The sequence below is a fragment of the Argiope bruennichi genome, chromosome 1 (assembly GCF_947563725.1).
Source record: "Argiope bruennichi chromosome 1, qqArgBrue1.1, whole genome shotgun sequence".
NCBI lineage: Eukaryota > Metazoa > Arthropoda > Arachnida > Araneae > Araneidae > Argiope > Argiope bruennichi.
This window is the reverse complement of record NC_079151.1, coordinates 114,908,247-114,933,711: the sequence shown is the minus strand read 5'-3', so window position 1 is coordinate 114,933,711 and position 25,465 is coordinate 114,908,247. Positions and strand designations below refer to the sequence as shown.

The window sequence follows — 25,465 nt, the reverse complement described above, 5'->3', positions numbered from 1 at the left end:
CGGAGGAGCACCACCTTGCATAAAAATGATTCCATCCACACATCCACGCTGTTGCAGAGCTGGAATGACGTGATTGCGCAAAAGATAAGCATAGTGCTGACCAGTGACAGTAGCGGTAACAGGACCGGAAGCAACCGTCTGCTTGAAAAAATATGTCTGTAGGATGAATGATGCCGTAAAGCCGCACCGCACCGTGGCCTTTTCAGGATGAAGTGGTACGGGGTGCTTTGACAGTGCATTTTCTGTTGCCCATATTCGACAATTCTGGGTATTGACGTACCCTGTCAGATGGAAATGGGCTTCATCTGTCCACAAAATTTTCCGCTGGCATTCAGTATCCACTTCCATATTAGCAAGAAATTCTAACGCAAACGTCTCCCTTGCTGGCAGGTCAGAAGGAAGCAATTCCTGCACATGGCCAATTTTGTACGGATAGCATTGCAGGATGTTATGTACAATTTTCAGCACCGTGCTCGTAGTCCTGTCCAATGTTCGGGCAATTCCTCGTGCACTGCAAGTGTGAGGGCGCTGCGGATGATTAGAACCAGAAAACGAACTGAAGGGAAGAGTGTGGAGAAGAAGGACGGCGGGAGAGACGGTGCCGAGAGAGAAGAGAGATGGATGTTCGAAAGTTCTATGATGTTAACGTACTAAATTTTGTAATAGTGTTCTTATATGTTATGTTTCGTCCTACGTCAATTAAATGTTGTCAAAAAAATTTAAATATGGTGTCATGCCAATTATTTTCGTTTACATTTATTTACTAAAAGGGCAGTCTTTGCCTTATTAATTTTTCTGATGAGAAATAAGAATTAAAAAAAAGCTCGGCAGCGCCGACATCTTGGTGGCAGCGAACGGGATCTGGATTAATGAAGGTGTCTATTATCTTTTCTTTTAATCCAGAAGGAAATCGAGGTAACCCAACGAATCCAGGTATGTGATGAGGGAAGTTACGGCAGTAGATAAAGGAACTCAGGTAAGCTAAATGTTTACTGATTTGGTGCGCATGTAAAGATATAGTTTTGTTCCGTCAGGAATATAATTTGTTGTATCACGCCAGTGATTTTGTTCCGTCAGGAATATATTTTGTTGTATCACGTCAGTGATTTTGTTCCTTCAGGAATATAAGTTGTTGTATCACGCCAGTGATATCCAGATTTCTAACTTCTGCATGTTGTGTCACCTTCTAACATGCTTTTAATATATCTTTACAGCACAAATAAGTATTAATTTATTATAGTTTATACTTTGTTCCGCCAGGAACTTGCCATTTTATTTGTTACGTCAGTGATAATACCGCGTCAGTGGTTACGATGATTAAATATAGTTTACGTCAGTAAAATAAAGAGAGTAAAAAAAAAAAAAGGTGATTATTGTACCTTTTAGAGAAATAAAACTAAAACATGCTGTATTAAAAATTTATTTCTATCAAGAAATGAGCTGAACAACTGTATACACTATCGTTTCGTTTTGAAAGGGTGAATGCTGTCATAAATAATTGTATATCATTTTATAATAAATTCTTTATTTTTATAAGAATAAAACTGGTGTTCTTTTGATATATTTTTTTAAATATATAATAAAGTAATTGTTCCATAAACATTGCAAGGAATTAATTCTTGGAAAATACAATAAGCTCTACGAGTTTTTGTTTCACTTGTTTTGATATTTATGTTCTTTTTTCAGATATTCTGGACATTAAAGAATTTATTTTGATTGTTGTCTTAAATAAGTGATAAGTTTAATTGAATTTTATGCTTGATTATTCTATATTCTAGTAAATAAGTGATAAGTTTAATTGAATTTTATGCTTGATTATTCTATATTCTAGTAAATAAGTGATATGTTTAATTGAATTTTGTGCTTGATAATTCTGTATTTTAGTTGAAAAATAATTACCAGTAACACTTTCGTTTCGATTCCGAACGAAAGATATTTTAAAAATAATACTTTTCTGATTGATATACGTATTTCCGGTGTTCCGGTTAAATCATTCTTGTTTTATGAATCCTGTTGACGGCAGTTTTAAAAAAAGAAAACAAGAAATAAGTAAAAGGAAAGAGTAGATTTATGGGGGTTTTTTTTATCATCTAATTTATGCCATTTGTGTTTTTTTATTAAAAGGATATTTCTTAGAATTAATACTATTTGCTGTTATTCGGGAAAGCATTCTAATACTCTCTTCATTTTATGATTATTTATGTACTAAATTCTTTCAGTTATTGTTTCGTAACATTTGACTATAGCTCAAATAAATAATTATGGTTTAATATTTTAATATGAATGATCTTTATTAATGGAAGATTTATTACTTTTGCATTTTCTTTTTTTATTGATATAAGTATAAAGGGAGTGTTGTATTAGAGATTATATTTTATTGTTGTGAAATAGAACAACAACAAAAGTTGTTAAAAGTTAATTTGTGTTACATTATAAAAAGTTTGTCGCAAGTGCATAAACCATTTTATGTTTAATATTTTAAGAAATGTTTTCAAATAAAACAGAAATTGTTTGGAACATGTACTTGCATTTTAGAATGTTAAAATAAGTTTTATGAATTTAAAAAGTATCAAGATAATATTGTTAGCAATTATTATTATTTTACTTTATTTTCATTTGAGTATTTTTTTTTCAATATTGTAAAGAGTATCACCGCAGTAACAGAATTCTTGTTGCGCGTTTTTAAAACAACAAAAAAATATTTGTATAATTCAAAAGAAACAGGGTAAATTTCTATTTTCGGGTCAGAATTATTATTTAATAATGGCGTTTTTGGCAAAGGGTATCAAGTGTGGTCTTATAGTGTTGGCAACTGAAATGGGGGAGGAACCGAAATCTGATATGACAGTATATGGGCTAAAAACATTAATCACTGGCAGTCAGGTATATGAAGAAGAATTTGTCAAAACTTTACTAGAAACAATAATCTCTACAAGAAAGGAACAAGAGAGTAAGTCGAAGTTACAGATGGAGATGGAATTTGAATTGGAAAAGAAAAAAATAGAAGCAGGAATGGCTGCAGCTAATGCTAGTTCAGCTAGTGGTGGACAATTTCATATCAATCCGCAGATTGAAATTTCCAAGTCCATGCCGAAATTCGACGAAAAAGAATGTGACATTGTCTTATATATGTCATTGTTTGAGAGACAAGTCAAGAGGTTGAAAATTGATGAGGAAAACTGGGTGTCATGTTTAATACCTCTCATGCCTGCAGAGATAGTGGAACTGATCGCAAGAATTCCAGAAGAAGAATTTTTTAATTTTGAACATGTGAAGGAAATCTTGATGAAGAAGTTTAAATTGAATGCTGAAGGTTTTCGGCAGAAATTTGTTCAGCACCAAAGAAATCCAGAGAAGAGTTGGAAAGATTTCATTTATGAAGTTACAAATTACTTTCAAGGCTGGATAAGTGCTTTGAATGTCACAGATTTGGAGGGACTGAAAGACTTGATCATTACGGATCAAGTAAAGAAGAGAGTTCCCCAAGAGGTTCGTGACCATTTTGTTGATGTGTGGGGGACATTAGTCAAACCCCAAGATTTAGCAGACAAGCTAGACGAGTACGAGTGCATTCGAAAAACTTATCGGAGACCATCGAATCCAAATCCCAAGGGACATTAACAAGTAAATGTTAGAAATAACGCCTTTAGCCGTGATAACAGAGACTATAATAATAGTCCTAAACAGATGAAGCAAGATAAAGGTTTCACACGGAATAGATACGAACCGAAAAACCGTCCAAAGTTTACCTGCTATTTCTGTGGAGTGGATGGTCACGTAAAGAAGTTCTGTCCCAAACTTTTAAAGACGAACTCAGATCAAGATAGTAGAAGAAAGGCAAATGTTCACAGAACTGTCGTGGACCCAGAACCGGTAACTAAGGAAACTGCAGTAGTGGCTAAAGTGATGTCTCACAGACGACCTGCTCTTGATAAAGGTCTTTGTAATCTAGAAAAGATACGTATGAGTGTGAATGGAAAGCCTGCAACAGCTTTAATTGATTCTGGTACTGAAATAACCGTAGTCAGAAGAGATATATTGACTGATTTTCCTGTTGAAGATAAGGCTTCAATTTATATAAAAGGCATTTTTGGTCCAGCAGAGAAATGTTCTCTTGTCAATATTCCAATGGGTGTCATCGTTGGCAAAGACGGGAACATGATTCACCAAGAAGTGCTGTGTGCAGTTGCTCCTACTCTGGTGGATGATGTACTGTTGCCCCCAGAAATAAGGGACAAGTTGCAGGGTGTTCAAGAAAATTATTTCGTTGATATTTCCGAAAAGGACACAGAACTGAAGACAATTCAAGATAGAGAAATCGTCAATGAAACAAGTGATGACAACCCAGTCTTGGGAAGTGAAGAAATAAGGGCATTATCTGTGGAAAATTCAGAAAAGAATGCTAAAGAACTATCAAGGTCGGACGAATTTCTTAAAGATCAAGTGGATTGTCCAGATTTGGAATATGCTAGAAAATGTGCAAATGAAAAGTCCGGAGGATATTATTTCCATAATAAATTTTTGTTTCACAAAGAAAAAGTTTTAGGGGAGTCCGTTGCTCAGCTAGTTTTGCCTAAGAAGCGTAGACTTGAAGTTCTAAATTTAGCTCACTGTTCGGTATTTGGAGGTCACATGGGCGCAAGAAAAACTGCTGAAAGAATAAGGTATTCTTTTTACTGGCATGGAATATCCAAAGATGTCAGAGCTTTTTGTCAACAATGCAAAGATTGTCAGTTGACAAGGCGAATAAATCAAAAGGACAGAGTACCAATTACTCCCATGGCAAGACCAGAATTGCCGTTCCAAGTGGTAAACATCGACATCATTGGACCTATAGATCCGCTGAGTGCAAAAGGTCACAGATATATATTATGTCTAGTTGACCAACACACGAGATGGGCTGAGGCAGTACCACTGACCAGTTTAACTGCCAAAGCTACATGTGAAGCACTGTTAACCATCTTCATGCGGACAGGTGTGCCTAATATAATAGCATGCAATGGGACTAATTTCAATGCTAGTTTGACACAAGAGTTTGAAAAAAGAATGGGATCCAGCCCAAGAGTTTCGACACCATTGCATCCAGAGTCGAATGGGCTGGTAGAAAGATTTAATCAGACGTTAAATCACATGCTACATCATGTCATTTTGGAAGAGCCACGTACATGGCATACAAAAATACCATTCATTTTGTGGGCCTATCGAGAAGTCCCCAACAGCACGACCGGCGTAGCACCTTTTCAGTTGTTATATGGACGAAAACCAGAAGGACCCTTATCTATTCTGAGGAACACTTGGGTGGCAGATGAAGAGGGTTTGCAGTTGGATACTACTCCAGTACCTCTTTACATGGAAAAGCTTAAGAAGCAGCTAGAAGACGCAGCTGAGAAAGCAAAATTGATTTCAACAGTACAGCAAGAAAGAATGGCTCGTTATTACAATTTGAGATCTACGAAGAAAGTCTTTAATCCAGGAGACAAGGTAATTGTTCTATTACCTGATTCTAGAAACAAGCTTTTAGCTAGATGGCAAGGTCCATGTACCATCGAATCACGAAAGAATGAACATTCATTTTTAGTGGAGATGCCTGATGGTAGTCTGAGGCATGTGCATTAAAATAAAATGAGAGAATTTATAGCTAGCTCCGGAAGTGTGAACGTCATATTTGAAGGGGAAGAAGAATTTGGTGACATCGAAAATACTCCATTAAAAGAAGACTCCTTTTGGCAGGAAGTAAAATCCGTAGCCTCACCTGACTTATCAACTACGCAGCAAACAGAATTGGAGACATTATTAAAAGAATTTGAACCCTTATTCAAAAGACCAGTGCAACCAGTTGCAATCGGGGAGCACGTGATTGAACTTTTGCCCAATATTACTAGACGGAAACCGCATTCCTACAGTGTTCCAATGTCTTATAGAGCAGAGGTGGACAGACAAGTGAAAGAACTGTTGGACTTACACTTGATTGAACCTTCGAATGCAGACATTACATATCCTATAGTATGTGTGGCAAAGAAGGACGCATCCATTCGAATGTGTATTGACTATAGAGCCCTTAATGCTGTAACAAAAGTTCCTAATTACCCCATGAAAGATACACAAGAATTAGTTTTTACTGCGGGGATGGCTCAATGGTTATCTTGTCTAGATTTGCTAAAAGGATATTACCAAATTAAAATGAATGATGAGAACAAAATTTTAACAGCTTTTTCCACTCATAACGGAGTATATCAGTGGAAGGTTATGCCTTTTGGTCTGTCGGGAGCATCGGGTACATTCCAAAAAATAATGAATAGTGTTCTTCGAAACCATTCTAGTTATGCTCAAGCTTACATTGACGATATAATAGTGTACTCCAAAACATGGAGCGAACATTTAATTCATCTGAGAAAGGTATTGCAGGAATTAGAAAAGACAGGGTTTTCTTTAAAATTTAAAAAATACACTTTCGCGGCCCGAGAACTACAATTTTTAGGCCATAAGATAGGAGGAGGTAAGCATGCACCAGACGAGGAAAACATTGCGACAATAAAACGACTAGAAAGGCCAAAGACGAAAAAGGAAGTAAGATCTGTGTTAGGACTAATGGGGTTTTATCGATCATATATTCCTAATTATGCGGAAATTGCAACCCCTCTAACTGAACTAACCAAAGGGAAAAAATCAGGAGATGTAAATTGGGGAAAACGCGAAGAAGAATCGTTTTTTAGATTGAAGAAAGCTTTATGTGAGGCGACAGCGTTAAATGCCCCTGATTTTGGTAAACCTTTCGAAATTCACTCAGACGCTTCTGACTATGCAGTTGGTTGTTGTCTAACCCAAAAAGATGGAAAGGGAAATTATAAACCCATCGCATTTGTAAGCCAAAAATTTAACAAAACTCAAAAAAATTGGTCAACCATTGAAAAGGAAGCTTATGCTATTTTGTTTGGATTTAAAAAATTTGATAAATGGTTGCATGGAACTACGGTAGAAATCGTAACTGATCATAATCCATTAAAATACTTAATTGAAAAAACTCCAAAAAGCCCTAAATTAACTAGGTGGGCATTGGCTTTGCAACGATGGAGTTACAAAATTACTCATCGTCCTGGAATCTTAAACAAAGACGCTGATGCTTTATCTCGTCTACAAACTAAACATTAGTTCTTTTTCTTGTTAAAATTAGTTCTCAATATCCATTGTGTTAATGTATGTTTTGTTCAGTTTTTATTTCAACATATGTACGCTATATTCTTATTGTGTTTAATTATTTTCAATATATGTATTCATTTTTATTTAATATATGTATGCTATGTTCATATTTCGTTTAATTATTTTTCATATATATATATATTCGGAGCTTTTATTGTTATTTCAATACGTGGATGAGATGTTCTTATTTCGTTTAGTTATTTTACCTTATATGTTATTAACTTTGTCCAAAGGAATCAGAGAAAAACTTTTGCGGTTTGAAGAGCAGTTTTTCTCTTAGGGGCGGCGTGTGAGGGCGCTGCGGATGATTAGAACCAGAAAACGAACAGAAGGGAAGAGTGTGGAGAAGAAGGACGGCGGGAGAGACGGTGCCGAGAGAGAAGAGAGATGGATGTTCGAAAGTTCTATGATGTTAACGTACTAAATTTTGTAATAGTGTTCTTATATGTTATGTTTCGTCCTACGTCAATTAAATGTTGTCAAAAAAATTTAAATATGGTGTCATGCCAATTATTTTCGTTTACATTTATTTACTAAAAGGGCAGTCTTTGCCTTATTAATTTTTCTGATGAGAAATAAGAATTAAAAAAAAGCTCGGCAGCGCCGACAGCAAGGTTACACACCACCGGCCGACCCCTCTTGTAATGCTGTGACCACTTCTTCAACTACCGTCGAATGCACTCGTTTTCTCCCTCTACCAGATTGCACATAAAACGAACCTGTCGTTTCGAATTTGTGCATCATTTTCTTCAGACCCACGACACTCATTGGACCAACGTCTTTTATACGCTTCAATGTCCTGAACTTTTGCAGAGCTGCTCTTGCACAAACATCGTTCTTGTAATACAGCTTTACCAGCAGACAGCGGTTCTGCAATGAGACACCCTTGGCGAACGTCTGAGACGCGAAATGAGGAACAGCCGTGTAACTGGCGGTTTTATAACACTGAAATGTGTCGTGCGCATGACAGGTATTTTAATTTACATCTTCTGCCGCTTATAGAGTTATCTGTTGCTAAAATTTGAAACTAAATTCTTTCTTCTGCCATATGCTTTCCGCCTTCTTCAATAACATGCCGTTCAAATTTGACCTCATTCTCATCAGTGGTTCTTTTTTTTTTATATCGTTTTCAAACTTAAACTTTAATGGGGTTAATTCACGGTCATGTGTCAGTTACCAAACAAACCGTTTCTGTTCAATTTTCAACCGTTCTGCGCATGTCGGGATGTCTGTCGATAACGTTGATGAAACCATTGTTTAGTAAATGTTACGCTAGCCGATCAATTATTAAAAACTTCTGATGTTTTTTAAGATATTATTTTGAATTATTTTCTCCAAATTTTCGTAGTTATATAATTTTATTACTTACATGAAAATTGTAATTTGTATTTTCAATGGAGTTAATGTTTTTGCATAATTAATTAACGTCGCTTTTTAATTCGTTTGGTGCTGCTTCATTCTCCCCCCCCCCTTTTTTTATCCAAAGGATAAATTTTGACAAATGACTATGACAGTGTTTTTGAAAAATTACATATGTTCTTTTTTTACATATTTAAATATTATTGAATGTTGAATCTTATAAATATAGTTCTTTTTAAAAATAAATTATTACTCTTAGATAAGTTAATATTTTAAAGCTTGTTAATAAAATTATTACATTTTTTCTTATTTAATGATTTTTATTAATATTGAGACTTTGATGTTTTCAGTTTTCTCAGAGGAAAGAACATGAAATTAAAATTAGTATATATTGAATAAATTATGTTTACAATTTCAAATTATGAAATATAAAAGGTATAGATACCATTTTTTAAATCTATGCAACTTATGAATCAGTTATTTCATTTTAATTTGTAAAGATCATTAAAAAAAAAAAAAAAAAAATTACAGTTTCCTATTTTTTTATTTACACATTAAAATATATATATATATATATATATATATATATATATATGATAATTATTTGAAAAAATATGATCAAATGGATGTTTCAATGTACTCACTAATTCAAAAAACTATTTATCAACATTTATTTTTCTAGACACTTAGAAAAAATATAAACACAGTATGACAAGAATGTCAATGTAAATGATGAAATCATTTTTATTCAACAGAAACATTCTAAATACTAAACAATAGCTTTTTTTTTTATCACGAATAAAAACATTATGCTGAACAATATACTTTTAAAGCAGAACATTTATGAAGTTTTTTTTAAAAAATGTTAAAGTTACATTAATAAAAATTACATTGAATGAATATCATAAAATAAAACATACAATACAGTAAATTTAATAAACAAGAATAAGGTCATGATAAATATATATATATAGAGAGAGAGAAAGTTAAATAGGATATAAAGATGAGTTAGAAGAAACACTTATGCTTTTACAGAATTTTATAATTCAAAATTGATATGTTAAAAAAATAGAAGAAAAAAAAGTGAAACATGGATGTAGCAATGAAGTTGGGAATAAAAATTATATAATAAATGCTGATATGGAAATTGATTTTCAATGAAAAGATCTGTATTTATTAAAACAGAAAACATTGAGGTGCACAATGGTATGACATGATATTATGATAACAGTTTAATACAATAAACTATTGACATTTCATTTTTAACAATAGAAAAGTTGTTTGATATAAATTCACTTTGAATCCATCACAAATCTGCAAATGTAATTAGAAAACTAGTAATAATGCTTTCTGGAGCATCCATTATGCTCTTTTGTTCTTAGACATGATTACCCAGCAATAACTGAATAACATGAATTACTAAAAGAAAACTTTAAGGTTCATAATAAAAAAGTAAAACCTCATAATGCATTTTGTTATAATGCCAAAAACTAAAAATCAAATGCAAAAATTATTTGATGTTAATTAATGGTTTTTATACTTAACTAATTTATATACTTAATTAAATGACATGTGTTTTCAAAACTTATATATATATTTCTTATGTATAGCATTCAATTTATCAAATTAAGAGCACTTTTAATAAAATACATCAATTATATATAATTATATATATATATTATAACAGTCAATATAAAATTCAATTTTCAGTAGTTAGCAAAGATTTCACTTATTAAATAAATCTTTAAGAAATTTATTCACTTCCACCTAAGTTTAGCATTATAGCAGTTGTTATTTTTGCAGCAGGAGTTTGTTTACTTACTTTAATTAAATTTAGATAAGAGTTTTTAGAAAATGCAATGTAATATTCATGTAAACATTTTAAAACCTTCTAAGCATATTCAAAATTATCAGAAATTTATCAAATGTTAATAAAGTGAATTAGAAATGCTCACACGATTTTGTTTGATTGTTTTTGTTGGCAAATCGCTTACCAAATTTTTTTTCGAAGAATTTTTCTAAAAAATTACTGAAACATTTGCGATTACTGGAATTCCATTTAAGATTTAATAAATGAACACACACTGAATGAATTCTTCAAAATGATCGGAGCATATCACCGACTTCGAAGGCTTAAAAAAATCTATACCAAAGGTACCAACCCTAGCCAGGATTGTTGAAAGGAAAATAAGAAAACATTTTATCATGACAGTCACTCTTGTGTTTCGCATTAAAGCATGCATCCATCAGCACACCAGTATTTCCTCTTTTAACATATAATAAGAAGAAAGAAAATGACTCAAAAATTATAACTTCAAATGTAAACAAAAGAAGAGAGAAACGAGAAGAGAAGAAACGAATTGCAGGAAACTGTTGGACTACGGCCACGAATTCGGAGTCCGGAGAACTACCACGGGAGTGGTCTTGTTGACTAACAACCTCTGAGTTCCCTGTGGTGTTGGTTCTCCGTATTGATGGAGAACTAAGTTTCAAGAAATCCTTCGACTTCGACTGTTGTATCTCCTACTACAAGTGTAAATAACTATTTATTTAACAAAGATTAGAACAAGTTGTTCTTTTGTATATATAGAGCTATAAAATAAAGGATTGTCTTGAAATTCTGCTTCGTTATTTGATGTCTAGATAAAGACATTACAATATTATCAATGATATGTCTTTTATTTTGTTCAATAACAGTTGATTAATTTTTTTACAATTTCATTATCCGTATTCATAGAACTTCTGGCCCTTAGCGACGATAACAACAAAAACCTGAATTAAATACGATCTCATATCACCATTATAACTATAACTTTTACCGTTCAAATAGTTTTGTGGGGACATCAATAAATGATTATTTTATGGCATAAAAATCGGATTTGGTAATGACTGTATCATCACTTATCAACCTAATTCCAATAATTTTTTTACTGGTTACTAAAGACATGCATGATATTCCGTTGTCATTGAAAAAAGAAAAATGTTCTGACAGATTCAACATTTCAGGACTTATTATTTAATTATTATTATTTTGTTTTAAGATTTTAATAATACACATTGAAAGCAATTAAAAAAATCATGATGTTTTGCAATTCCACCAGCTAATGACATAATCCTCCTTTGAAAATTGGAATTAGTATTTCTTTCTGAAACTTTTCAAATTATATAAGTAAGTAAAGTAAAGGTTTAGTTTTATTACAAAAATGAATCACTTTCAATACATTTATAGTGTAAACAACATATTTAATGTATTGTTTCTTGAATCAATGTTCTTTTAATCAATGTGGAATTCAAATATAGAGCTTTTTAAAAATTCTAACATTTGAAAATGCCTGTTGATGGTTGAAAAATGAACTTGTAGGTTTTCTCTTATTTATTTATTTTTTGTCCTAAAATATAACGATCCGATCGTTTAAGACTATCATTTTGTCATCATGAACGTTGGTCATCTTTTAATGAAAAATAAGAAGAAAAAATGTAATTAACTGTTCTGACAATTGATTTATATTAATTATCAGTACCATGGAATCTACGCATCTCTTTCTGATCATAAACAGATTTTATCCTTTTGTGAAAACAATCACCGAGATTATTCTCTCCGAAACTTTCTCGCATATCCCTACGATATCTGCCACGCATAAAAATTGCGGACCTTAGGAAAGATCCTGAACACCTGGAATATTCAGATTTTTCTTTTTTCAGAGTCCTGCACATATGCGTCAGGAAGCAATATTGAACCATCTAAGGGACTGTTAGGTAATGAAAATCTCTGGGTCTCTTTTCCTCTAAAAACTTTCAACACCAAATTTTTTTTATTGATTTTATTTTAATATTTATTTAAGTAGTTTTAAGAACCAAACTTTGACAAAAAGAATTGGCAATTACTTTCTAAAATGTGTCAGTACTTCGCATATAAGAAAAATGCATAACTGAAATTTAAAAGTAGTTTTTAGCAAAATAGTTTTAAAAACAAGACAAAATTTTTTCAACACAAAATAAATGATATTTAATAATAGGCTAGGCGCGGATATTTTTTTTTTTCAAATAACATAACACTACATTTCTTAGAATTTTGAAATATCATAAAACTTGCAAGTGATAAGTAATAATAATACAAGAATAATGTTAACATTAAGTATAATGTTAATATTATTACTGTAATTTTCTAATTAATTTTATGTTTTCGTTAACATTATACTTAATGTTAATAAAAGCCCAAAATTAAATAATTTTCCGTAAAAAAAATAATTAGGTGTTAGGATCCTGTAAATTGTGAGATTTTTAAGTCAATTCTTACTTTGTATGTTAAACATTTTGGCCCTGATGAACGTTTTGTGGTGAAAAGAACTCAAGTATGCATGTTGGATGCCTTATTTTCGACAAACTGAAATCAAAATTTACCCAAGCTACAGTTTTATTAACAAGTTCATATACTGAATTTCATTTGACTATGTTGTTGTGTTTTTATCGTATTTACATGAAAGCTAAGGAATAGACAGACAGACAAACAATCCATTGACAGATTGAGGTGAAAATTGTTATGGATCTACATTTCAGATACTCTAATTATATACTAAATGTTACGCATTTAGCTCTTTACAAGTTGAAGTTATCACGCTCATTTGTTCTCAGACAAACCTTCTATGAATAGATTCGGTTGAATATTTTATAGAAATTTACAAATGTAATATAAAGACAACAAATTAAATGGCATTCATCTATCTCTAAGCATTTCTGAGTTATCATGTTTACAAACAGACTGACAGACATTCCAAAAAGGTCCTTTTCGGCTTTGGCGGGATCTGGAACGTAAAGATCCGGCAATATCACAAAACCGAATATTTTGACGATTACACTTCATATAGCTCGCATATCAGCCAAAAAAATGAAATATGACAGAAATTCTATTTTTCTTTCTCTATTTTGAAATCAGCATCATACAAATTGTTTTAAATAAAATTATATGCAACTAGCGTTATAAGCAAGGTAAAGAATGAAAGATATAATAGCAATGAAATAAGTCATATAATAAACCTGAATCACTTGTAAATCAAATGTAATTACACTATCAAATGTAATTAATTCAAATGTAATTAAACAGTCAAATGTAATTAAACTGCTTCTCAAAACCACATTTATTTTTTCTCCAATCCTATCAAATTCTCATCTTTATGCGGCATTTAAGTGATCAGTAATATCTTCGGCTCATCTATCTACAAAATCTGGGCGATAATGCGCCAATTTGGCGAACCTCTCCGTTCTGCTTGTGTTCGTGCCGCGTGTGTTGTTCCGGCGGAGCGCGTGTTGGAGCGTCGGCTGTGAACCTCTGTCGGCGTGCGTTCCCATGGCGGGTGTCCGTGCGGGCGGAGGTCAGGCCCCTGCCCACTCAATCCAAACAATCGCCGGTAACGGTCGCTTTCCACGTGATTTGAACCCTGCGCTCCTTAATAGGCGGCTCCCCCCCCCTCTCTCTTTTCGATTGCACTCTTCCGTGAGCTACATACTGACGCGCAGAAAAATTAGCCCTTTCACGGAATTCTTTAACCCCACTTCCGAATCAAATCAAGCCAACTGTTGATTATGTTTCGAAATGTTATTTGTATTTCTATCGTTTGGAAGTTGGGGAGAGAGAAATTAATGTTTTAGGAAGGAATTCAAAAGTGATTTTTTCTTCTCCTTTCTCTTTATGGTTTTTACGTAAGTAAGAGCATCTCCTTGTCAAATAATGTGCACCTTATAATTATTTGGGAAGAAATAATACTTTTTTAAATTTCATTTTATGCCTGATAGAATACTTTCATCCTATAATTATAAATTTTTATTTTCTCACATACGCAGTATAGAGAAAGTATGGTAATCTTCCAAAAATTCGAATATTTTTTACGGACCTCGTAATTTTAAATCGTGGTCGAATGACGAGGACGATACCAGAGCTGGCATCCCTCTCTCTAAACTTCCACATCACATGCGGGAGGACGTTCGACCCCGACTGGTTTAACGCGCACCAGACCCTCTTACACGACGGTTCTTCCGTGAAATCGGGTCTTGAACCTGAAACCCGAAGTCTTCCGAAGCCGAGATCTTACCATTAGGCCATCGCGGGCCTTTCCTCGTTTTATACATCCCTGAATTCGAGAAAAACATTTTTGGAAAATGTCCGTCTATCTGTCTGTCTATGACAAAAAAAAAATTCAAAAATGCTTTGAACTAAATGGTGGAAATTTTTTATAAGGGCTACTCTAAATTTGCAGATTTCTATTACATTTTAAGTAAAATCTTTTTAGAGGAAGTCTGTCTGTTCGACTATACGTTAACACGATAACTTGAAAAACGAAGAGAGCTAGATACATCAGATTCTGGATATAGATTTAGTATGTATAGTTTAAACACCGTATAGTACATAGATTTAGATGTATAGTATACACCACATAGATTTAGTATGTATAGTTTAACAGAATTTTGAGGTAAATCCAAAAAGGGATTGACTGTCTCACGGTCTGTAATTTCAGAAGCATGTAAACGCGCTAACTCAAAAACGTAATGATTTAAAAATGTCAAATTTGTGTCTTTTTAAACTGTATTGTGACTATTGTGAAACAAAATTGTGACTTTTTATTGTGATCTGTATACTTTAGTGACTATAAGTATAGTTTTGGGCCAAGTTTTTGTTTCAATCGTTTGGGGAAAACGTGTCTAAAACACAAACTCGAATTTAGCATACTGTTAACCGTATACCAAGGATTACTCGCCAAAAGAAACCTGCCAAGGATCATACAACAGATTCAGTAAAAATGCTAAATTCACGCCAATGGTTAATATTTCGTAACTATTGTTCGCCAATGCCATGTAAGGCTTTCTCTAGTATGACAAGTTTATCGGAGAGTATGTGAGAAAATTTTGGACAGACCACTCCCGCTGGTTACTTTTTCGAGTACAAAATTGGCAGAGAAAATATTGGTATTTTTAAAAAATTCGAAATTGTGATTTTGATCTATCTCCACCTTTCACACCTACCTGAATCCGAAAAATAAAATTTTGTAACTATGCTTGTTTGTCCATAAACATGATAATTCAAAAATTATATTTAACCCAAAATGAGCTAAATGAGTGGAATTTGATATGAGGGTTCAACATTAAATTTTTAGATATCTTCAAAGATCTATTTGTAGATAATTTTTGTTTCAATCGTTTGGGGAAAACGTGTCTAAAACACAAACTCGAATTTAGCATACTGTTAACCGTATACCAAGGATTACTCGCCAAAAGAAACCTGCCAAGGATCATACAACAGATTCAGTAAAAATGCTAAATTCACGCCAATGGTTAATATTTCGTAACTATTGTTCGCCAATGCCATGTAAGGCTTTCTCTAGTATGACAAGTTTATCGGAGAGTATGTGAGAAAATTTTGGACAGACCACTCCCGCTGGTTACTTTTTCGAGTACAAAATTGGCAGAGAAAATATTGGTATTTTTAAAAAATTCGAAATTGGGATTTTGATCTATCTCCACCTTTCACACCTACCTGAATTCGAAAAATAAAATTTTGTAACTATGCTTGTTTGTCCATAAACATGATAATTCAAAAATTATATTTAACCCAAAATGAGCTAAATGAGTGGAATTTGATATGCGGGTTCAACATTAAATTTTTAGATATCTTCAAAGATCTATTTGTAGATAATTTTTGGACAGAATCCATTCTGTGGAAATCTGTGAATTGGACTATCTGTGTATAAGCAACAAGACAATACAAAGTATAAAAGGCTAGACGGATACAATTTGGTACATAAATTTTGTATTCAAAATGTAGATTCTTATCTAATTTTGAACCAAATGTATAAAGGAATTGACCACCTAACAATCTTCACTTTCGCATGTTTAAAAATGCGATCGGTCAAAAGCAAAAGACTTAAATGAAATTTGTATGTGATCTTGGAACTCAAATTGTAGTTACGTCTTACATTTGGCTTTTCATCGGTCGAAAATAAGCAAAATGCAAATTCATTTTCTTTGCTATCCGTCAAAGCACATAACTTTCATGTATATAACCCTAAAAATAAAAATCTGAGAACTCGTGGAGTTGGGGATGGAAAATAACACTTTGAAAGCATGCGAGAAAGATTCGCTGAAACCATTACCAATGGTTACTTTCTTGGATACTAAGTATCCTAAGAAAAAATTTCGTTATCATAAGTAATTTTGATAAATCTTTTAAGATTTAGACCTCTTAGTACTCAAAAATGTTTATGCACATAATTAGATATATCTATGAACATAATAATTTAAAAATAGTATACGCTAGATGAAAGAAAGTTGGTATCTGGTTTTAAGATATATTATATATTTGGATCAAATTTTGGATGAAACGACTCATAGGAAAGTTTGTTCGTCCGATCCGATGTGAATATGATTATTCAAAAACGCAAGTAGCTAGATAAATGAAATTTGGTGTATTGTTTGCATTGCAAATCACCATTTGCAGATCTGTAATAAATTATAAATGGAGGAAATCAAAAAGTACCATGTTTGTCTATTCTTGTACATGCGAACACTATAATTTTGTAAATGAGAAGAGCTAGATGAGTGAAATTTGGTTTGTGTTCTTTGAACTAGAATTGTGGAAATGCAACACATTTGTGATAAAATCCATAGAAAGGCAGATAATAATTTACTAGACAATGAGATTAAGCCAAAAACATTCCACGCAGAGAAAGTGCACGTGAAAAGTCGAATTAAAATTCTGCGCTAATTTTGATTTTTTTTCTTTGCAAGGCTAACACACATAATGGTGGCAAAGGATTAAAAACTGTCGGTATGATTTGATTTGCAGATAGTGATAGTTTTTATTATTCTATCATACATTGTACATGGTATCATCATTTTATTATGCATCATACTAACTTTTATGAAATTTGCATCCAATCAAAACGTTCATTTAAGCAATAAAACCAGGTGGGAGGGGGGAGTAATCCCCCCGAAACTTTTCGACATAGTCTCTAACTAAAATATTATACCTTTTCTCTCCAGGCATAAATTATGTAGACCTAGATCAAGGTTGTGATGGCCATATAATACTCAGATTTTTATTTTCAACGCTTGTGGACGTTTGGACTTTGTAACGTGGTGAGGAAATCCTATTGTGCATTTTGAACACTTTTTTATAGACCAACTGAAACAAAAATTCTACAGTTTTAGTGACAAGATAGAATACCATATTTCATTTATTCTAAATTGTTCTATTTTTGGATTATTGCGTTTATACCTGGGAATCTGCAAATTTAAAGATGGTCAAAATTTAACTTAGAATTCGATACAATTCTTTAAATTCTGTGTGGTAAATTTTATGCACTTTGAATTAATTTATCCCATTCTCGCTCACTCGGATAGACAAAGATAAGGTGAATATTTAATATAAATGAATGCAGTTTAGAATTTGATATAAATCGACAAATTTGAAGCAAAAATTGCTTATTAAATTTGACTGATTTAGTTACAATTACTTATTAATTTGATTGATCTAGTCGCTATAATTCAAAATATTTTTGAAGTATCGTGATCACAGATATAATTCCAAAACTGTGTTTTCAGACTAATTAATATTTTACTTGTTATTTGTATATATGAAAGAAATAAAAAAAAAGTTTAAATAGTTCTTCTTTTAATAATAATATTTAGGAGACCAAGATCGGTCTGCAGTTTTTTTTTTCCCTACTTTTTTTGTAAAATCGTGTCTTTTCGGGGAAAATATTTATATACAAATCTCATACTGATTACACATGAATATTTTTCAATCTTACCTCTTCTCATAACCATCCACGCCATCTCACAAAATTTTGAGGTGCGAGTAGATTATCATCCTAAGGCGACAATGCAATTACCACAAAAAATTACGAGATAGAGCTATATGACATTGTCAGCATGAGAGCAGAAAGAAAAAAGCTCTAACAGTTAATTATAAGAAAAATGTTTTTATATGTGTGTAAAAATCGCATTTTTTCCCCCCAGGAAAGGCATTTATGTAGATAAACTTAAAAAGCAAAATCGTATCTATACATAAAATTTGATCCAAATTGTTGGAGGCGTTCCCGAGATACACGAAATAAACTTATGCATATACATATATACAAGAATTGCTCGTTTAAAGTTATAAGAGAAGTGAAATCTCATTGAATTGCAAACGCGGGATCAGACATTAGAAAAATACTTGGGGGTCCGAAGTCCCCCAAGTCCCAAGTCCTAACCACTGTACCATCGCTGATACGCATATGCACCTCTTGTATAGCCACATGTAAATATTTAGTTGTAATTTTTTTTTCCAGGAAAGACGCCTATATAGATAAAATAAAAAAGTAAACACTTATCTAAATATAAAATTTGATCCAAATTATTAGAACCGTTTCCAAGATACACGAGATAAATAATTTTTTATATTTAAAAGAATTGCTCGTTTAAAGCTATAAGATTTTGTTCAAAGAAAAATTGCGAACAGATGGAAGCAGGGGTAATCACAGTTTCATCTTATTAATCATTAAACACATTTTCTTTTCTTTTCTTTTTTTTTTTTTCTTCTCATTTTTAAAATTTGTATAGAATTTGTCAGATTTTTTTTCCGATAACAATAAAAAAATATGCATATGAGTATAAAAGCAACAACCAGAAAATGTTTTATACAACCAACAAAAGTAACACTTTTGGAAATTTAAGAATGCTGATTTAAAGTATGTGACTACCTTCGGGATGAATATTTTGGAAAACGTTCGAAAATAGTTATATTTTTGAATATTTGCGTTAAAAAGATTGAAAAAACATCTATAAAATCAAAACATACCAGTTATGTAACAAAAATTTTTTAAAAAATTGGAAAAAAAAAACATTTTTTTTAGATAAAAAGAGGTATAAAACAAAAATTTCATAGTTTAAAATTTTGTCAAATAATTTGTTTCACTTTTTGCAGGTAGTTTAGAAAATATGTTATCTAGTTCTTGAACTTAAAAATAAGTTATATTTCTATCCATTCTTTAAATATTTGGGTTCGAATAATAAATAACACAAAATTTTCAATTTCTTTCACATTGTGAATCACTAAAACAGCTATAAAATATTTCTAAATGAATAGATTACTTATTCTCTACTTCAAGGACTCTAGAACAAATTGGGAAATATTATATTAAATTTGAACAAAAGATATGCATTAGATTTTAATTCACGACGTTTTTCATAAGAAAATTCTATCAAAAGATTAGAATTTAAGAAAATAGCATCTAAAGATTTAAAATTGCATTTAAAACGTATGCAAACGCAAATAAAAAATCAGTGTAATTTTCCCAAAAAATAGACTTAAAAACCAAATTCTAACAATTTTATAACTATATCTGTTAAAACATTAAAAATATTAAATAAAAAAAATTTCATAATTTCACAAAAAAAAAAAAACCGATTTTTTTAGTCACCTATCTTAAAAATATTCTTTTTAACTTCTGATCCAAAGACTAGCTTTCATCTAAACAAAACAACCATCACAGTCAAACTAAGCATTCATTCAAAGTTTACGACGATTTACTTTTACGAATGATCACACACTGAAGAATGAATAGTCTATATTTAGCAGCCAAAAAACAATCTTTGATTAACAATCTTTGATTGCGAATCCAAAATCAGGCACCATTGGAAACTGATGGAGCATTCTCTTGTCCACCGATTTATTGTTCTCGGATCATCACGCAGCTGGGTCATCACAAAATTATCTATTTGAGTGGGAAACTCAGTAAAAAGTTGAAGATTTTCTTTACATTTTTAATTTAATTAATTATCCAAAAATTTAAGAATATTTGCCGTAGAATCTAAAAATTTAAGAGAAGATACCATAAGAGAAGATTTTGGGAAAATAAACAAAAATAATAAAAATAATTCCTTAATTAAAATGTGTGTGTGACTACAATCAGAATGAATTTCTTCCAAAATCTTATAAATTATAAACATTTTATTAATTAAAACCTTTTTTTGAATAAAATAGGTTGCAAAACACCTATAGAACAAAAGAATGTCAATTCGAAATCAAAAGTGATTTGAAAAATGGAAGAAACACAACTTTTTTTTTTATCATTAAGAGGTATAAAGAAAAAGAAAAAAAAAAAAAAAAAACCTAGCTCCGAAGTTTATTAAAGGATTTATTTAAAATCTTTTAGATAATTTAAAACTGCATATGACACTATTCTCGAACGATTTAATAGACAGTATTTGAAAATTGAAAAATAACATGAATTTTTTTAATTTTTCACATTAGGTAGCACTAGTAAGATATCTTTAAATGATCAGATTGTTTATTTTGCAATTCTGGAACTACAGAGCATATGGAGAAATTATTGTAAGAAATCGGAACAACAAAAATATGCATTGGACTTAAATTTATAAGGTTTTAAACAAGTAAATTTCATCAAAATTCAAAATTTGAGAAGATAACATTTAATGAAGTAAATAGAGCATTAAAATATAAATTATGAATATATGAAAAAAAAACATTTTAATTTCCCAATTAATAAAAGCAGAAACAAAATTAAGATTGTTTTATATATAAAAAAAAGCTGTTCAGAGATTAAGATTATTGAATAAAAATATATTCAAAATTTTTGCCAAAAAATCGATTTTTTTTAAATGAAGTCACTTATCTATTTTTAAAAGATAAATATATATTTCAAGAAATGATAAACGTAAATGTAATTTACTGAATCAATATATGAGCTCTACTTTTGACTTTTTCATATATTTACACAATATGGCACTTTGGGTCAAATCGCATCGTATAGTTAACTTGTTGAAAATACTTTTTGTACTTTTTTGACCTTCTGGTCTAAAATTTCATGAAGAACTACAGTTTTGGTACGAAGACAATGGAAAATTTCATTTATGTTAATTATTGAGCTTATGAGATATCACTTTCTTTTAATCATTAACGGATAAACAGACAGCATTGTATTCAAAATTCGATACCGACGGATGATAAAATCATATGCAAAATTTCATTTCCGTTTCGCTCATTATTTTTTCCTTTTAATTATTGCGTTCATATACGCGAACAAGGTGACTCTCCATTGGATTTATTTGCCCGAAATTCGAAATAGATCCATGAATTAGGTATTAAAAATACAACATGTCAAATTTCAATCGTCACAACCTTTCCGATTTTGATTTAGATAGACTGATGAAAGGAATTGGAAAAAGAGAAAGGGAGAGAGGGTATCCGCTTATGATAGGAAGACAGTCAAAATCGATAAAGATGCATGAAGGTTCTGAGATCGCGTTTTTTTTATGATTACTATATTTTTTTCTCCATTCTCTAATCCATAAATTATTAATAACATACAGCAAATCAGTGAGAGATATGTACATATAATTTACTAAATAAAAAAATATACAATTCTAATACTCTGTTACTTTTTAAACTGCATTAATTACGAAATTTGCATTTGAACATTTTCCTATTTCAATTTGTTAAGCTTTGCTATACTTAAATAATGATTAAATCAAAATAGATAATATATATATATATATATATATTATCCATGCCTTGTTAAGCCTTAGCAATATTAGCTCGGCCCTGAACTTTTCCTGCATCCAGTGATCGGTCAATCTAAATGGCATGATGGGTTTCCATTGCATCTAGATTGCCACGAGAAATTGCACGTATAATTAAGAAATCAGCACTGGATATCTAACTTTCCAGTCTACGCCACGCCAATTATGACCAGTTTCTCTTATTGGTGATAGATATGAGTGCCTCTACTTCACTGGCGTGGTATAGGGTTGAATGATTGTGAATGACAGACTGACACTGATCTATTCAAGTTTAACAGCTATGCACTTAAGTAATATTAAATTACCATTTATTTATTTATTTTGCTTCTAGTAAGAAGATAATTAGGATCATTTTTGTAAAATAATTTTTACTTATGAAAATAAAAAGAAACAAAAAGGCCTATTTTTAAAACTTACAGTAAGTAGTAAATATAGATTGGAATAAAATGCTGATAGACTGAAAGAAAGAGCAAAGCCCCGTCCACATGGCCCATTAACTTTACGGATATGGTCGTAAATCTGCCATCTGACCCGAGGCCGCGGTGGCTTGGTGGTAAGGTCTCGGCTTCAGAACCTCCGGCTTCAGACGATTCCAGCGAAAAACAGTCGTGTAAGCGTGTCGGGTGCACGTTAAACATCTGGGCCAAACGTCCTCCCTCTGGTGTGGAGTGGGGGTTGCCAGCTCAGGTGTCATCCTCGTTATCTGACAGCGGTTCAAATATTACGAGGTCTGTCCAAAATAGCCCTAGTGTTACTGTAAAACGGGGTGTTAATATAACTAAGCTAAACTAAACTGCCATCTCACCCATTATAGGACCACTATCCTCTGTGGACATTGGTCAGGAGCTTCCCACAAATTGTCTGTAAAATGAACAGCTATCAAAGAAGTCGGATAACTGCAATGAAGATAAAGAGGGCAAAAGGGACTGAACTCAAGACACATACGGGCCTCGGGAAAGGGGCTTACCCTTGATCGTAAGATATCACATCTTCGTATTTTGCTTTTTATAATAAACAATAAATGACGCAAAAAAAAAATGCGTTGATGACGTGATTTAGGTTTTTAAGCTCAGAACTTATTATAAATTTGTTTTACTACAAATAATAAAAATTGTTTACTTATTCTGTAAGCAGAATCAATTCCATGAAATAATCTTGAATTTATGTTGTACACAAATTCGAACTTTTAGACATATACATACCATATTAAAATTGTCATATTATAAAATATGTGTTCAGGTAAATTTCTTTTACCAAAAAAATTATTCTCGTCTATCTCTTCATCACAAAAAAATCTTTTGTCTTTCTCTCTATCTATCTCTGAATTTCCATTGTTTCAGACTTCCCTTAGTTTAAAAAAATGGAATTTTCCAACCTGCAGACACGTTAATTCAAGAAACAAAGCCATCGAAACAAATGAATCTTAATTCCACAATTTCAGATATCTACAAATAAGGGACAAATTCCAATGCTGGTGAATCTGTTTTCCGTTGATGTGCATGTAAACACATTGAATCAAAAACCTAATATGCTAGATGGATGAAATGTTGTATATTATTTCATTTAATTTGTATATCTATAGCAAAATTAGTTCAAGCGGTTGGCAAGAAGAAGCAGTATTTTAATTATGTTCTAATTTTTTCACTACATGACACTTAACACAAAATGAACCATATTTTGGAATTATATGAAAAATATAAAACAAAAACATTCCTAATGTTGTTTTATTACCAAAAATATGGAGCAAACTTATTTTATTATCAAAATTACAACGTAGTAATGGGCAGCATTTAAGAACAGTTACAGTATCTTATTATTTTAAGTTTGCTTTTATATAATTCGTAAATATCTAACAAGAATTGCTTAAAAATTCTTAGTATTCTGAAATCTGAATTATAAAATTTTTTGCTAAGACTTTAAAATAAAAATCTAAATATTTACTTAAAGAAATTCTGAAATAAATAAATAAATTTGTCTTTTATTTGTTGTGGAATTTTGGAAACAGATTATTAATTTTTAAATTTGTACCAATACTTTAGAATTAAATTTAAATATTCAGTTAAAGAAATTCTTAAAAAAAAATTGTCATCTAATTGTTGAGAAATTTTGGAGACAGATTGTGAATTCTTAAATTTTTGCCAAGGCTTCAAAATCAATTTTTAAATACTTTCTTAACGAAATTCTGAAAATGTAAATTTGTCCTTTAATTATTCAGGCATTTTGTAGATAGATTGCGAATTCTTGAATTTCCGCCAAAACTTAGGAGCTTAAATTTAAATATTTACTTAACAAAATTCTGAAAAAAAAAAAATTGTCATCTAATTGTTGAAGAATTTTGGAGACAGATTGTAAATTCCAAAATTTCCGTCAAAACTTCAAAATCAAAATTTAAATATTTACTTATCGAAATCCTGAAAAACAAAATTAAATTTGTTATTTTTTTTGTTGAGAAATTTGGAAATAGATAGTGATTTCTTAAATTTCCGCGAAGACTTCAGAATCAAAATCTAAATATTCTCTTAATGGTATTCTGAAAAAAATTACATTTGTCATTTAATTGTTGAGTAAATCTTTAGATTGATTGTGAATTCTTGAATTTTTTCAAGATTTCAAAATTAAATCTAAATATTTACTTAGTGAAATTCTGAAAAAAATTAAATATCTCATTTATTAGTTGAGGAATTTTGGAGACATATTACGAATTCCTGCAAGATGAAAAGAAAAGGAAAGTTATAAAAATCCCTATGAATTGCCTGTGAATTAAAAAAAAAAAAATTATACTTGTATTCTTGAGATAAAAATTATAATTTTTTTTCAGAAAAAGTTTATTAAATACTGATATTTTTATTTTAGGAAATCAGATGTTGTTTTCTATGTTGTTTCAGATGCCTATTCAAAATATTACAAGTAAATAAAACACGAATATAAAAATAACTAAACATTTTAAAAAGAACAAAATTATTTGTACCATATGAATTCTTACTATAAAAAAAAAACAAGAATATGTTTTTAAAAAAAGATATTTATTCTTTATTATTGTTCTAAAAAAGATATTTATTCTTTATTAATGCTTTTAAAAAAAGATATTTATTCTTTATTATTGTTCTAAAAAAGATATTTATTCCTTATTAATGTTTTTAAAAAAAGATATTTATTCCTTATTAATGTTTTTTTAAAAAAAAGATATTTATTTATTATAAGATTCTTAAAAGAATGTAAGCTGCACTTAGACACCGATTTTAATGATTTTAAATTGAGAACAATTATGTAACAAATCAAAAGTTCTATTCCCAATTTTTTTTTTTTTTTTTAATTTATGAAACAAGAAACTGAT

At 31.0% G+C, this 25,465-nt stretch overlaps 1 protein-coding gene across 1 annotated transcript; it reads left to right on the top strand.

Annotated features, from left to right (window-relative positions):
• Window positions 1–3,687: 3,687 nt before the first annotated feature.
• Window positions 3,688–5,602, top strand: LOC129974749 (uncharacterized protein K02A2.6-like). The gene is made up of 3 exons (XM_056087571.1): window positions 3,688–4,443; window positions 4,564–5,409; window positions 5,579–5,602. Exons 1-3 carry the CDS (start codon window positions 3,688–3,690, stop codon window positions 5,600–5,602), a joined length of 1,626 nt encoding a protein of 541 aa, XP_055943546.1.
• The last annotated feature ends 19,863 nt before the right edge of the window (window positions 5,603–25,465 follow it).